General features: G+C 36.8%; 1 protein-coding gene across 3 annotated transcripts in view; it reads left to right on the plus strand.

The window, feature by feature from the left end:
- tenm1 (teneurin transmembrane protein 1) overlaps window positions 1-20000 on the plus strand; it is a 199045-nt gene that overhangs the window by 154515 nt on the left and 24530 nt on the right. For all 3 annotated transcript variants that reach the window (XM_058383180.1, XM_058383181.1, XM_058383182.1), the window contains 3 exons: window positions 11492-11593; window positions 11730-11924; window positions 12044-12244. In XM_058383180.1, the coding sequence (XP_058239163.1) occupies window positions 11492-11593; window positions 11730-11924; window positions 12044-12244 (498 nt within the window). The remainder of the gene's footprint in view (window positions 1-11491; window positions 11594-11729; window positions 11925-12043; window positions 12245-20000) is intronic.

Consider the following 20000-nt stretch of genomic DNA (forward strand, 5'->3'; position numbering starts at 1 on the left):
TCTCACTCTACCTATCTCTCTCTACCTGTCTCTCTCTATACCTGTCTCTCTATACCTGTATATGTCAGTGTTTCCTCACCTGTCTCTCTCTACCTGTCTCTCTCTCATACACATCAGTGTTTCCTCACCTGTCTCTCTCTACCTGTCTCTCTCTGTCTCTCTCTCATATATGTCAGTGTTTCCCCACCTGTCTCTCTCTACCTGTCCCTCTCTCTCTGTCTCTCTCTCATACATGTCAGTGTTTCCCCACCTGTCTCTTTCTACCTGTCCCTCTCTAACTGTCTCTCTCTCATACATGTCAGTGTTTCCCCACCTGTCTCTCTCTACCTGTCTCTCTCTAACTGTCTCTCTCTCATACATGTCAGTGTTTCCCCACCTGTCTCTCTCTACCTGTCCCTCTCTACCTGTCTCTCTCTCATACACGTCAGTCCTGACTCCTCAGTGTGTCAGTCTGACAGTGCAGTAGGAATAGTTTATAATGATTTAATGTGAATGTAAATGTGTCTGAGTTTGATGAAGTAAAAGACTGGAATAAACTGGTCTCTCAGGTTAGGTCAGTGTGTGGTCACTCTGTTGTATGTTGACTCTCACACACCTCTCCAGCGTGTGGTAGAAGACAGTGTAGAGTCACGCTCCTCATGGGTGGGGTGGGGTTTGGGGGAGGGGTGGTTCTTGTGTGTTGTTCAGTGTTTTGTTGTGTTGCATCATTAAGCTAACAGCTCATGGCTGATATACATCCACACACACACACACACACTCACACACACACTCACACCACTCGGTCACCTACACACTCCGTCACTGCTGTGTCTCATCTTATTTACACACACACACACATATATACATTTACACACACACACATATATACATTTACACACACACACACACATTTACACACATACACACACACACAAACATAGACACATATACACTCTTTCACACACGCACACACACACATACATTTACACACACACACACACATTTACACACACACACATATATACATTTACACACACACACACACATTTACACACACACACAAACATAGACACATATACACTCTTACACACACGCACACACACACACACATATACATTTACACACACACACATATATACATTTATACACACACACACACACACAAACATAGACACATATACACTCTTACACACACGCACACACACACACATACATTTACACACACACACATATATACATTTACACACACACACACACACACACACAAACATAGACACATATACACTCTTACACACACGCACACACACACATATACATTTACACACACACACATATATACATTTACACACACACACACACACACACACACACACAAACATAGACACATATACACTCTTACACACATGCACACACACACACATATACATTTACACACACACACATATATACATTTACACACACACACATATATATATATATTTACACACACACACACTCATATACATTTACACACACACACACACACAAACATAGACACATATACACTCTTACACACACGCACACACACACATATATACATTTACACACACACACATATATACATTTACACACACACACACACACAAACATAGACACATATACACTCTTACACACGCACACACACACACATATATACATTTACACACACACACAAACATAGACACATATACACTCTTATACATTTACACACACACACACATATACATTTACACACACACACACACACAAACATAGACACATATACACTCTTACACACACGCACACACACACACATATATACATTTACACACACACACACACACACAAACATAGACACATATACACTCTTACACACACGCACACACACACATATACATTTACACACACACACACATATATACATTTACACACACACACACATACATTTACACACACACACACACACACACACACAAACATAGACACATATACACTCTTACACACACGCACACACACATATATACATTTACACACACACACATATATACATTTACACACACACACACACACACACAAACATAGACACATATACACTCTTACACACACGCACACACACACATATACATTTACACACACACACATATATACATTTACACACACACACATATACATTTACACACACACACACACACACACACACAAACATAGACACATATACACTCTTACACACATGCACACACACATATATACATTTACACACACACACATACACTATATTGCCAAAAGTATTCGCTCACCTGCCTTGACTCGCATATGAACTTAAGTGACATCCCATTCCTAATCCATAGGGTTCAATATGACGTCGGTCCACCCTTTGCAGCTATAACAGCTTCAACTCTTCTGGGAAGGCTGTCCACAAGGTTTAGGAGTGTGTTTATGGGAATTTTTGACCATTCTTCCAGAAGCACATTTGTGAGGTCACACACTGATGTTGGACAAGAAGGCCTGGCTCTCAGTCTCGCTCTAATTCATCCCAAAGGTGTTCTATCGGGTTGAGGTCAGGACTCTGTGCAGGCCAGTCAAGTTCATCCACACCAGACTCTGTCATCCATGTCTTTATGGACCTTGCTTTGTGCACTGGTGCACAGTCATGTTGGAAGAGGAAGGGGCCAGCTCCAAACTGTTCCCACAAAGTTGGGAGCATGGAATTGTCCAAAATGTCTTGGTATGCTGAAGCATTCAGAGTTCCTTTCACTGGAACTAAGGGGCCAAGCCCAGCTCCTGAAAAACAACCCCACACCATAATCCCCCTCCACCAAACTTTACACTTAGCACAATGCAGTCAGACAAGTACCGTTCTCCTGGCAACCGCCAAACCCAGACTCGTCCATCAGATTGCCAGATGGAGAAGCGCGATTCGTCACTCCAGAGAACGCGTCTCCACTGCTCTAGAGTCCAGTGGTGGCGTGCTTTACACCACTGCATCCGACGCTTTGCATTGCACTTGGTGATGTATGGCTTGGATGCAGCTGCTCGGCCATGGAAACCCATTCCGTGAAGCTCTCTGCGCACTCTTCTTGAGCTAATCTGAAGGCCACATGAAGTTTGAAGGTCTGCAGCGATTGACTCTGCAGAAAGTTCGCACTATGCGCCTCAGCATCCGCTGACCCTGCTCCGTCAGTTTACGTGGCCTACCACTTCGTGGCTGAGTTGCTGTCGTTCCCAAACACTTCCACGTTCTTATAATACAGCTGACAGTTGACTGTGGAATATTTAGGAGCGAGGAAATTTCACAACTGGATTTGTTGCACAGGTGGCATCCTATCACAGTTCCAAGCTGGAATTCACTGAGCTCCTGAGAGTGACCCATTCTTTCACAAATGTTTGTAAAAACAGTCTGCATGCCTAGGTGCTTGATTTTATACACCTGTGGCCATGGAAGTGATTGGAACACCTAAATCTCATTATTTGGATGGGTGAGCGAATACTTTTGGCAATATAGTGTATATACATTTACACACACACACACACACACAAACATAGACACATATACACTCTTACACACACGCACACACACACATACATTTACACACACACACATATATACATTTACACACACACACATATACATTTACACACACACACACACACACACAAACATAGACACATATACACTCTTACACATGCACACACACATATACATTTACACACACACACATATATACATTTACACACACACACACAAACATAGACACATATACACTCTTACACACACGCACACACACATATACATTTACACACACACATACACACAAACATAGACACATATACACTCTTACACACATGCACACACACACACATATATACATTTACACACACACACACAAACATAGACACATATACACTCTTACACACATGCACACACACACACATATACATTTACACACACACACATATATACATTTACACACACACACACACACACACACACACAAACATAGACACATATACACTCTTACACACACGCACACACACACATATACATTTACACACACACACATATATACATTTACACACACACACACAAACATAGACACATATACACTGTTACACACATGCACACACACACACATATACATTTACACACACACACATATATACATTTACACACACACACACACACACACAAACATAGACACATATACACTCTTACACACACGCACACACACACACATATACATTTACACACACACACATATATACATTTACACACACACACACACACATACATTTACACACACACACATATATACATTTACACACACACACACAAACATAGACACATATACACTCTTACACACGCACACACACACATATATATTTACACACACACACATATATACATTTACACACACACACATATATACATTTACACACACACACACACACACACATACATTTACACACACACACATATATACATTTACACACACACACACAAACATAGACACATATACACTCTTACACACACGCACACACACACACATATATACATTTACACACACACACATATATACATTTACACACACACACACACACAAACATAGACACATATACACTCTTACACACACGCACACACACACATATATACATTTACACACACACACATATATACATTTACACACACACACACACATACATTTACACACACACACACACACATACATTTACACACACACACATATATACATTTACACACACACACACAAACATAGACACATATACACTCTTACACACACGCACACACACACACATATATACATTTACACACACACACATATATACATTTACACACACACACACACACAAACATAGACACATATACACTCTTACACACACGCACACACACACACACATATACATTTACACACACACACATATATGCATTTACACACACACACACACAAACATAGACACATATACACTCTTACACACACGCACACACACACATATATACATTTACACACACACACACACACAAACATAGACACATATACACTCTTGCACACACACACATATACATTTACACACACACACATATATACATTTACACACACACACACACACACATACATTTACACACACACACACACACACATATATACATTTACACACACACACACACACAAACATAGACACATATACACTCTTACACACACGCACACACACACATATATACATTTACACACACATATATACATTTACACACACACACACACACACAAACATAGACACATATACACTCTTACACACACGCACACACACACACATATATACATTTACACACACACACACACACACAAACATAGACACATATACACTCTTACACACGCACACACACACATATACATTTACACACACACACATATATACATTTACACACACACACAAACATAGACACATATACACTCTTACACACACGCACACACACATATATACATTTACACACACACACATATATACATTTACACACACACACACACACAAACATAGACACATATACACTCTTACACACACGCACACACACACATATACATTTACACACACACACATATATACATTTACACACACACACATATACATTTACACACACACACACACAAACATAGACACATATACACTCTTACACACACGCACACACACATATATACATTTACACACACACACATATATACATTTACACACACACACACACACACAAACATAGACACATATACACTCTTACACACACGCACACACACACATATACATTTACACACACACACATATATACATTCACACACACACACACACACACACACAAACATAGACACATATACACTCTTACACACACACACACACACACATATACATTTACACACACACATACACACAAACATAGACACATACACTCTTACACACACGCACACACACACATATATACATTTACACACACACACACACACAAACATAGACACATATACACTCTTACACACACGCACACACACATATATACATTTACACACACACACACATATATACATTTACACACACACACACACACAAACATAGACACATATACACTCTTACACACACGCACACACACACATATATACATTTACACACACACACACATATATACATTTACACACACACACACACACACACACACAAATATAGACACATATACACTCTTACACACACGCACACACACACATATATACATTTACACACACACACACACAAACATAGACACATATACACTCTTACACACACGCACACACACACATATATACATTTACACACACACACATATATACATTTACACACACACGCACACACACACATATATACATTTACACACACACACACATATATACATTTACACACACACACACACATATATACATTTACACACACACACACACACACAAACATAGACACATATACACTCTTACACACACGCACACACACACATATATACATTTACACACACACACATATACATTTACACACACACACATATATACATTTACACACACACACACACACATACATTTACACACACACACATATATACATTTACACACACACACACACACAAACATAGACACATATACACTCTTACACACGCACACACACACACATATACATTTACACACACACACATATATACATTTATACACACACACACACACACAAACATAGACACATATACACTCTTACACACACGCACACACACACACACATATACATTTACACACACACACATATATACATTTACACACACACACACACACACAAACATAGACACATATACACTCTTACACACACGCACACACACACATATATACATTTACACACACACACACACAAACATAGACACATATACACTCTTACACACGCACACACACACACATACATTTACACACACACACATATATACATTTACACACACACACATATATACATTTACACACACACACACACACACAAACATAGACACATATACACTCTTACACACACGCACACACACATATATACATTTACACACACACACATATATACATTTACACACACACACACAAACATAGACACATATACACTCTTACACACACGCACACACACACATATACATTTACACACACACACATATATACATTTACACACACACACATATACATTTACACACACACACACACACAAACATAGACACATATACACTCTTACACACGCACACACACACATATACATTTACACACACACACATATATACATTTACACACACACACACAAACATAGACACATATACACTCTTACACACACGCACACACACACATATACATTTACACACACACACATATATACATTTACACACACACACATATACATTTACACACACACACACACATACACACAAACATAGACACATATACACTCTTACACACACGCACACACACACACATATATACATTTACACACACACACACAAACATAGACACATATACACTCTTACACACATGCACACACACACACATATACATTTACACACACACACATATATACATTTACACACACACACACACACACACACAAACATAGACACATATACACTCTTACACACACGCACACACACACATATACATTTACACACACACACATATATACATTTACACACACACACACACAAACATAGACACATATACACTCTTACACACACGCACACACACACACATATACATTTACACACACACACATATATACATTTACACACACACACACACACATACATTTACACACACACACATATATACATTTACACACACACACACACACACAAACATAGACACATATACACTCTTACACACACGCACACACACACATATATATTTACACACACACACATATATACATTTACACACACACACACATATATACATTTACACACACACACACACATACATTTACACACACACACATATATACATTTACACACACACACACAAACATAGACACATATACACTCTTACACACACGCACACACACACACATATATACATTTACACACACACACATATATACATTTACACACACACACACACACAAACATAGACACATATACACTCTTACACACGCACACACACACATATATACATTTACACACACACACAAACATAGACACATATACACTCTTACACACACGCACACACACACACACACATATACATTTACACACACACACATATATGCATTTACACACACACACACACAAACATAGACACATATACACTCTTACACACACGCACACACACACATATATACATTTACACACACACACACACACACACACACAAACATAGACACATATACACTCTTGCACACACACACATATACATTTACACACACACACATATATACATTTACACACACACACACACACACATACATTTACACACACACACACACACACATATATACATTTACACACACACACACACACAAACATAGACACATATACACTCTTACACACACGCACACACACACATATATACATTTACACACACACACATATATACATTTACACACACACACATATATATATTTACACACACACACACATATACATTTACACACACACACAAACATAGACACATATACACTCTTACACACACGCACACACACACATATATACATTTACACACACACACATATATACATTTACACACACACACACACACACAAACATAGACACATATACACTCTTACACACACGCACACACACACACATATATACATTTACACACACACACACACACACAAACATAGACACATATACACTCTTACACACGCACACACACACACATATACATTTACACACACACATATATACATTTACACACACACACATATATACATTTACACACACACACAAACATAGACACATATACACTCTTACACACACGCACACACACATATATACATTTACACACACACACATATATACATTTACACACACACACACACACAAACATAGACACATATACACTCTTACACACACGCACACACACATATATACATTTACACACACACACACATACATTTACACACACACACACACACACACACACAAACATAGACACATATACACTCTTACACACACGCACACACACATATATACATTTACACACACACACATATATACATTTACACACACACACACACAAACATAGACACATATACACTCTTACACACACGCACACACACACATATACATTTACACACACACATATATACATTTACACACACACACATATATACATTTACACACACACACAAACATAGACACATATACACTCTTACACACACGCACACACACACATATACATTTACACACACACATATATACATTTACACACACACACATATATACATTTACACACACACACAAACATAGACACATATACACTCTTACACACACACACATATACATTTACACACACACACATATATACATTTACACACACACACATATACATTTACACACACACACACACACAAACATAGACACATATACACTCTTACACACACGCACACACACATATATACATTTACACACACACACATATATACATTTACACACACACACACACACAAACATAGACACATATACACTCTTACACACACGCACACACACACATATACATTTACACACACACACATATATACATTTACACACACACACACACACATACACACAAACATAGACACATATACACTCTTACACACACGCACACACACACATATACATTTACACACACACATACACACAAACATAGACACATACACTCTTACACACACGCACACACACACATATATACATTTACACACACACACACATATATACATTTACACACACACACACACAAACATAGACACATATACACTCTTACACACACGCACACACACACATATACATTTACACACACACACACATATATACATTTACACACACACACACACACAAACATAGACACATATACACTCTTACACACACACACACACACACACATATATACATTTACACACACACACACACACACACAAACATAGACACATATACACTCTTACACACACGCACACACACACATATATACATTTACACACACACACACACAAACATAGACACATATACACTCTTACACACACGCACACACACACATATATACATTTACACACACACACATATATACATTTACACACACACACACACAAACATAGACACATATGCACTCTTACACACACGCACACACACACATATACATTTACACACACACACACATATATACATTTACACACACACACACACACACACAAACATAGACACATATACACTCTTACACACACGCACACACACACATATATACATTTACACACACACACATATATACATTTACACACACACACACACACGTACATTTACACACACACACATATATACATTTACACACACACACACACACAAACATAGACACATATACACTCTTACACACACGCACACACACACATATATACATTTACACACACACACATATATACATTTACACACACACACACACACACTCACAAACATAGACACATATACACTCTTACACACACGCACACACACACACACATATACATTTACACACACACACATATATACATTTACACACACACACACACACAAACATAGACACATATACACTCTTACACACACGCACACACACACATATATACATTTACACACACACACATATACATTTACACACACACACACACACAAACATAGACACATATACACTCTTACACACACGCACACACACACACACATATACATTTACACACACACACATATACATTTACACACACACACACACACAAACAGACACATATACACTCTTACACACACGCACACACACACACACATATACATTTACACACACACACACACATACACACACATACACGCACACACACCCGCACACACATACGCATACACGCACACACACACACACACACACTCTCTCTCTCTCTCTCTCACACACACAAAAGAGAAAGAGAGAGTGAGAGAGAAATATATGCTGTGTCTCATCTTTTCATTTACACACACACACACACACACACACACACACACAGAGACACACAGAGAGATATCACAGGTCGCTAACCATGACAGCAAAAACTTTTTTCTATTTTTGTAATAGAAAGCAATGCTTCAGTGATGTGCAGCGGAAAAGCTGACCTACACACACATTTCTATATAACACACACACTCTTATAAACACACACACACACACACACTCATACACCCACACTAAAATCAATACTGCTCTTTGCCAAATTCAAGGATGCAGCAAGCATTTTTTTCAACAAAACTTTTACTAGATGATGTTCTTGGTGACCTAGTGTGTGTGTGTGTGTGTGTGTGTGTGTTCAGAAATGAGCGACGGCTGTTCTACGAACTGTAACGGGAACGGAGAGTGTGTTTCGGGTCACTGTCACTGTTTCACCGGTTTCCTCGGACCCGATTGTTCGAAAGGTATAAACACACACACACACACACACACACAACATAAAGCACAATAAACACAAGACAACAACAACTAACATACAAACACAAATCTTACACCAACCTGACTTTGTTAAGCATTCTTGTGTGTGTGTGTGTGTTTCAGACTCATGCCCAGTGTTGTGTAGCGGTAACGGCGAGTATGATAAGGGTGTGTGTGTGTGTCACGCTGGCTGGAAGGGAGCAGAGTGTGAAGTGGAGGAAGGACAGTGTATCGATCCCACATGCTCTAACAATGGAGAGTGTGTGGATGGAGTGTGTGTGTGTGCACCAGCCTTTAAAGGCAACAACTGTGAGGAAGGTGTGTGAGCAACACAAACACACACTCTCTGTCTCTTTCTTTACATTCTTACAGCTCTGCACAGAGTGAACTAATGAAATGTGTCCGTGTGTGTGTGTGTGTGTGTGTGTGTGTTGCAGTGGACTGTATCGACCCCACATGTTCGGGGCGAGGTGTGTGTGTCCGTGGGGAGTGTGTGTGTTCTGCTGGATGGGGTGGAGAGATGTGTGAAAATCCTCTTCCTGCCTGTAAGGAACAGTGCTCGAGGCATGGGACGTACCATTCTGAGACGGGGGTGTGTGAGTGTGAGCAGGGCTGGACCGGAACTGACTGCTCTACAGGTTAGATACACACACACACACACACACGGGAAGGCTGCATTTGTGGGATCATGTAAGGGGTAATTTGCACTTTGTGTATCATTTCCCCCCTTGACACATTCGACATGCAAAGGGGAAAAAACATGGACGCTTCCACAGAAGTGTGTTTGTTTTCAGGCTGAGAAACATTTTAGGGGCGGAGCCTGATTCTGGAAAATGTTTTAGGGGCGGAGCCTGACACTAAGAAACATTGTAAGAGTGGAGCCTGGAGTAACATTGTGGGGCACCTGACTCTAAGAAACATTGTTAGTGTGGAGTTCTGACTCTGAGAAACATTGTTAGGGTGGAGTTCTGACTCTGAGAAACATTGTAGGGGCGGAGTTCTGACTCTGAGAAACATTGTTAGGGTGGAGTTCTGACTCTGAGAAACATTGTTAGGGTGGAGTTCTGACTCTGAGAAACATTGTAGGGGTGGAGTTCTGACTCTGAGAAACATTGTTAGGGTGGAGTTCTGACTCTGAGAAACATTGTAGGGGTGGAGTTCTGACTCTGAGAAACATTGTAGGGGCAGAGTTCTGTCTCTGAGAAACATTGTAGGGGTGGAGCCTGACTCTGAAGAACATTGTAGGGCTGGAGCCTGACACTGAGAAACATTGTAAGGGCGGAGCCTGACTCTGAGTATCATTGTAGGGGTGAAACCTGACTCTGAGATATGTTGTAGGGGCGGAGACTGATTCTGGGAAACATTGTAAGGGCGGAGCCTGACTCTGAGAAACATTGTAAGGGCGGAGCCTGACTCTGAGAAACATTGTAAGGGCGGAGCCTGACTCTGAGAAACATTGTAGGGGCGAAGGTTGACACTGAGAAACATTGTAGGAGTGGAGCCTGACTTTGAGAAACATTGTAAGGGCGGAGTCTGACTCTGGTCTGAAGATGCTGAGGTAAAGTCTAAAGTCCAATGAAGGCTAGTCTAAATTTGTGGCAGGTGACCGACGCCCATATCCAGAGCATCATGTTATCCCCTTTGCTTCACTCCTGAGCAGTGCAGGATTAAGGGCCTTCTTCAGGGGCCCGGCGGTGGCAGCTTGGTGGTCTGGAATTTAATCTCACAACCTCAGACCTGACACAGGAAGCCTCCGTTCCTTTATTTGAACTGAATTTCTCTGGGAAAAAATGAAGAGCAGAGATTTTTCCGAGGAAAATCCGCTGATGCGATTACGATCAACGTAAAAACTTTCCCTTCTCTCTGAAAACAGGTTTGTGGAATGGATTTTGTTGTAAGACGATGCGGCGGATGTCATTGATCAGTGATTAGATGTGATGAGGTGTGTATCGACCTGCGATCACGTGTAATGCGGTATGTATCGATGAAGGATGATATTCGGAGAGACGGAGAAAGAGACGAGGAGGAGGAGGAGGAGGAGGAGGGAAACTGAGAGAGACAGCTTCCAGAAAGCAGCAGACTTTCCACCGAGCCTGAGATTCATAAATCATTCTAACTGCCGGAGCACAAACCTGCTGATTTATGAACACCAGCCTCGTGGAAAGTGTTTCCTCCTTATATAAATATATATGATGGATTTTACATCAGGACAATAAAGTGAAGGATAACCGGAGACAAGAGAAAGAAAGAAAGAAAGAAAGAAAGAAAGAAAGAAAGAAAGAAAGAAAGAGAGGAAGGAAGGAAGGAAGAAAGAAAGAAAGGAAGGAAGGAAGGAAGGAAGGAAAAGAGAGAGAGAAAGGAAGGAAGGAAGGAAGGAAGGAAGGAAGGAAGGAAAAAGAGAGAAAGAAAGAAAGAAAGAAAGGAAGGAAGGAAGGAAAGAAAGAAAGAAAGAAAGAAAGAGAGGAAGGAAGGAAGGAAGGAAAGAGAGAGAGAGAGAGAGAGAGGAAGAAAGGAAGGAAAGAAAGAAAGAAAGGAAAAAAGAAAGAAAATAAAGGATGAAAGAAGAAAAGGAAGGAAGGAAGGAAGAAAGAAGATGGAGTGGAAGCACATCAGCATGTTATGTAGGTTTTAAATATGGTGATTAAATATGATGAAGACTGTATGAATATTAATGAGGCGGGTGGAGTTACTGCACTGTGATTGGTGGACTGAAGGAGCTTCAGGCAGCTTATAGGCCACTGACTGCCGCCAGAACCTAATTCTTCATCCTCCACTCATTAAATTCACAAGTATGTGGACATTAACAATCATTTTGCGTCTCGTTTCACTATAAATGTTTACTGCATGATTCACTGCCATGTGTCTGGAGCAGCAACACAGCCAAAGCCGATAAATAAATGAATAAATGAATGAATGAATGAATGAATGAATAAATAAATAAATAAATAAATAAATAAATAAATAAATAAATAAATAAATAAATAAATAAATCAAACAAAAGAGATCCAAATAGATTTATGCAAAAATGAAATATATTCCACATGCTGTTTTTTCGTAGCCGGCTAATTAATGTGCATTCTGAAGGTGCAAATGGACATTTCTGAACATTTGAAAAAAATAAAATATTTTGGAGGAAAAATTTTGGAAAGAAAATTTTATACTGGGCTTTTATTATTATTTATACTGGGCTTTAATTATTATTTATACTGGGCTTTTATTATTATTTATACTGGGTTTTAATTATTATTTATACTGGGCTTTTATTATTATTTATACTGGGCTTTAATTATTATTTATACTGGGCTTTTATTATTATTTATACTGGGCTTTTATTATTATTTATACTGGGCTTTAATTATTATTTATACTGGGCGTTAATTATTATTTATACTGGGCGTTAATTATTATTTATACTGGGCTTTAATTATTATTTATACTGGGCTTTTATTATTATTTATACTGGGCTTTAATTATTATTTATACTGGGCTTTAATTATTATTTATACTGGGCTTTTATCATTATTTATACTGGGCTTTAATTATTTTTATACTGGGCTTTTATTATTATTTATACTGGGCGTTAATTATTATTTATACTGGGATTTTAGTATTATTTATACTGGGCTTTAATTATTATTTATACTGGGCTTTAATTATTATTTATACTGGGCTTTTATTATTATTTATACTGGGCTTTAATTATTATTTATACTGGGCTTTTATTATTATTTATACTAGGCTTTTATCATTATTTATACTGGGCTTTAATTATTTTTTATACTGGGCTTTTATTATTATTTATACTGGGCTTTTATTATTATTTATACCGGGCTTTTATTATTATTTATACTGGGCTTTTATTATTATTTATACTGGGCTTTTATTATTATTTATACTGGGCTTTTATCATTATTTATACTGGGCTTTAATTATTTTTTATACTGGGCTTTAATTATTATTTATACTGGGCTTTTATTATTATTTATACTGGGCTTTTATTATTATTTATACTGGGCGTTAATTATTATTTATACTGGGCTTTTATTATTATTTATACTGGGCTTTTATTATTATTTATACTGGGCTTTAATTATTATTTATACTGGGCTTTTATTATTATTTATACTGGGCTTTAATTATTATTTATACTGGGCTTTAATTATTATTTATACTGGACTTTTATCATTATTTATACTGGGCTTTAATTATTTTTATACTGGGCTTTTATTATTATTTATACTGGGCGTTAATTATTATTTATACTGGGATTTTAGTATTATTTATACTGGGCTTTAATTATTATTTATACTGGGCTTTAATTATTATTTATACTGGGCTTTTATTATTATTTATACTGGGCTTTTATTATTATTTATACTGGGCTTTTATTATTATTTATACTGGGCTTTAATTATTATTTATACTGGGCTTTTATTATTATTTATACTGGGCTTTAATTATTATTTATACTGGGCTTTTATTATTATTTATACTGGGCTTTAATTATTATTTATACTGGGCATTAATTATTATGTATACTGGGCTTTTATTATTATTTATACTGGGCTTTTATTATTAATTATACTGGGCTTTTATTATTATTTATACTGGGCTATTATTATTATTTATACTGGGCTTTTATTATTATTTATACTGGGCTATTATTATTTATACTGGGCTATTATTATTTATACTGGGCTTTAATTATTATTTATACTGGGCTTTAGTTATTATTTATACTGGGCTTTAATTATTATTTATACTGGGCTATTATTATTATTTATACTGGGCTTTTATTATTATTTATACTGGGCTATTATTATTTATACTGGGCTATTATTATTATTTATACTGGGCTATTATTATTTATACTGGGCTTTAATTATTATTTATACTGGGCTTTAATTATTATTTATACTGGGCTATTATTAAAGTTATTCGCTTGAAAGTTCCAGCTCTAAGATCCTTAGACTAAAGATTCCTGGATTCAAGGTTCCAGGTCTGAGGTTTCTGGACTGAAGAACCAGAACTAAAATTTCTGTAATGAATTTCTTTGTACAAAGAACTTAAAACTCCTCTGAAATTAAAGAATTGAACTTCCTAGAATGTAGTTTCTATATTTAAATTTTAGTCTAAGTTTACTTTGCTCAATTTTGGTCTAATGTTCCTGGTCTAAGTTTCCTGCACTATGTTTCTTGATTAAACCTTTTGGTCGAAGGTTCCAGGGTTCAGGTTCCTAGATTAGTGTTTGAATGGAAATCCATCTAAGTTCCTCTATCGCAGGTAGCTAAAGGTGCTACAAAGATGCTATAAAAGTGCTATAAAGGTGCTTTAAAGGAGCTATAAAGTGTTATAAAGGAGCTATAAAGGTATTATTACTCCTATAGCTACCAGTTTAGCGTCATGTGAACTGCACGTCTAAACCATAAGTTAAATTTTATTAAAAAGGTGCTTTAAAGGTGCTATAAAGGAGCTATAAAGGCGCTATAAAGGAACTATAAAGGTGCTATAAAGGAGCTATAACAGCGCTATAAAGGAGATTTAAAGGAGCTCTAAAGGCGCTATAAAGGAGATATAAAGGAGCTATAAAGGCGCTATAAATGAGATATAAAGGAGCTATAAAGGAGCTATAAAGGAGATATAAAGGAGCTGTAAAGGCGCTATAAAGGAGATATAAATGAGCTATAAAGGCGCTATAAAGGAGATATAAATGAGCTATAAAGGCGTTATAAAGGAGATATAAAGGAGCTATAAAGGCGCTATAAAGGAGATATAAATGAGCTATAAAGGTGATATAAAGAAGATATAAAGGTGCTATAAAGGAGATATAAAGGAGCTATAAAGGCGCTATAAAGGAGATATAAAGGTGCTATAAATGAGCTATAAAGGCGCTATAAAGGAGATATAAATGAGCTATAAAGGCGCTATAAAGGAGATATAAATGAGCTATAAAGGCGTTATAAAGGAGATATAAAGGAGCTATAAAGGCGCTATAAAGGAGATATAAAGGAGCTATAAAGGTGCTATAAAGGAGATATAAATGAGCTATAAAGGTGATATAAAGAAGATATAAAGGTGCTATAAAGGAGATATAAAGGAGCTATAAAGGCGCTATAAAGGAGATATAAAGGTGCTATAAATGAGCTATAAAGGTGCTATAAAGGAGATATAAAGGAGCTATAAATGAGCTATAAAGGAGATATAAAGGAGCTATAAATGAGCTATAAAGGTGCTATAAAGGAGATATAAAGGAGCTATAAAGGAGATATAAAGGAGCTATAAAGGAGCTATAAAGGAGATATAAAGGAGCTATAAAGGTGCTATAAAGGAGATATAAAGGAGCTATAAAGGCACTATAAAGGAGATATAAAGGAGCTATAAAGGAGATATAAATGAGCTATAAAGGTGCTATAAAGGAGATATAAAGGAGCTATAAAGGTGCTATAAAGGAGATATAAATGAGCTATAAAGGAGATATAAATGAGCTATAAAGGTGCTATAAAGGAGATATAAAGGAGCTATGAAGGTGCTATAAAGGAGATATAAATGAGCTATAAAGGAGATATAAATGAGCTATAAAGGTGCTATAAAGGAGATATAAAGGTGCTATAAAGGAGATATAAAGGAGCTATAAAGGTGATATAAAGAAGATATAAAGGAGCTATAAAGGAGATATAAAGGAGCTATAAAGGTGCTATGAAGGACATATAAAGGCGCTATAAAGGAGATATAAAGGAGCTATAAAGGTGCTATAAAGGAGATATAAATGAGCTATAAAGGTGATATAAAGGTGCTATAAAGGAGATATAAAGGAGCTATAAAGGTGCTATAAAGGAGATATAAAGGAGCTATAAAGGTGATATAAAGAAGATATAAAGGTGCTATAAAGGAGATATAAATGAGCTATAAAGGAGCTATAAAGGAGATATAAAGGAGCTATAAAGGTGCTATAAAGGTGATATAAAGAAGATATAAAGGTGCTATAAAGGAGATATAAAGGAGCTATAAAGGTGCTATGAAGGAGATATAAAGGAGCTATAAAGGCGCTATAAAGGAGATATAAAGGAGCTATAAAGGTGCTATAAAGGAGATATAAAGGAGCTATAAAGGTGCTATAAAGGAGATATAATGGAGCTATAAAGGAGATATAAATGAGCTATGAAGGTGCTATAAAGGAGATATAAAGGAGCTATAAAGGTGCTATAAAGGAGATATAAATGAGCTATAAAGGTGCTATAAAGGTGCTATAAAGGAGCTATAAAGGTGCTATAAAGGAGATATAAATGAGCTATAAAGGTGATATAAAGAAGATATAAAGGTGCTATAAAGGAGATATAAATGAGCTATAAAGGTGATATAAAGAAGATATAAAGGTGCTATAAAGGAGATATAAATGAGCTATAAAGGCGCTATAAAGGAGCTATAAAGGAGCTATAAAGGAGATATAAAGGAGCTATAAAGGCGCTATAAAGGAGCTATAAAGGAACTATAAAGGCGCTATAAAGGAGATATAAATGAGCTATAAAGGTGATATAAAGGAGATATAAATGAGCTATAAAGGTGATATAAAGAAGATATAAAGGAGCTATAAAGGAGCTATTAAGGCGCTATAAAGGAGATATAAATGAGCTATAAAGGTGATATAAAGAAGATATAAAGGTGCTATAAAGGAGATATAAAGGAGCTATAGAGGCGCTATAAAGGAGATATAAAGGTGCTATAAAGGAGATATAAAGGAGCTATAAAGGCACTATAAAGGCGCTATAAAGGAGATATAAAGGAGCTATAAAGGTGCTATAAAGGAGATATAAATGAGCTATAAAGGTGATATAAAGAAGATATAAAGGTGCTATAAAGGAGATATAAAGGAGCTATAAAGGTGATATAAAGAAGATATAAAGGTGCTATAAAGGAGATATAAAGGAGCTATAAAGGCGCTATAAAGGAGATATAAAGGAGATATAAAGTAGCTATAATGGCACTATAAAGGAGATATAAAGGCGCTATAAAGGTGATATAAAGGAGATATGAAGGAGCTTTAAAAGTTCTATAAATGAGATATAAATGTGCTATAAGGGAGCTATAAATGTGCTATGAAGGACATATAAATGTGCTATAAAGGAGCTCTAAATGTGTTATAAAAAAGCTATAAAGGTATTATTACTCCTTTAGCTACCAATTTAGTGTCATGTTTAAACCATATGTTTAATTTTATCCAAAAGTAGTTATAAAGGTGCTAAAAGGAGCTATAAAGGTATTATTACTCCTATAGCTACCAGATTAGCATCATGTGAGCTGCACATCTAAACCATATGTTAAATTTTATCCAGTAGCGGAGTTTTAGGCCAGTGAAGAACAGCTTACGATTTTGTTTTATTTACCAGTTTTGGGTTT

Source organism: Hemibagrus wyckioides, linkage group LG28, assembly GCF_019097595.1.
Source record: "Hemibagrus wyckioides isolate EC202008001 linkage group LG28, SWU_Hwy_1.0, whole genome shotgun sequence".
In the NCBI taxonomy this organism is placed as follows: domain Eukaryota; kingdom Metazoa; phylum Chordata; class Actinopteri; order Siluriformes; family Bagridae; genus Hemibagrus; species Hemibagrus wyckioides.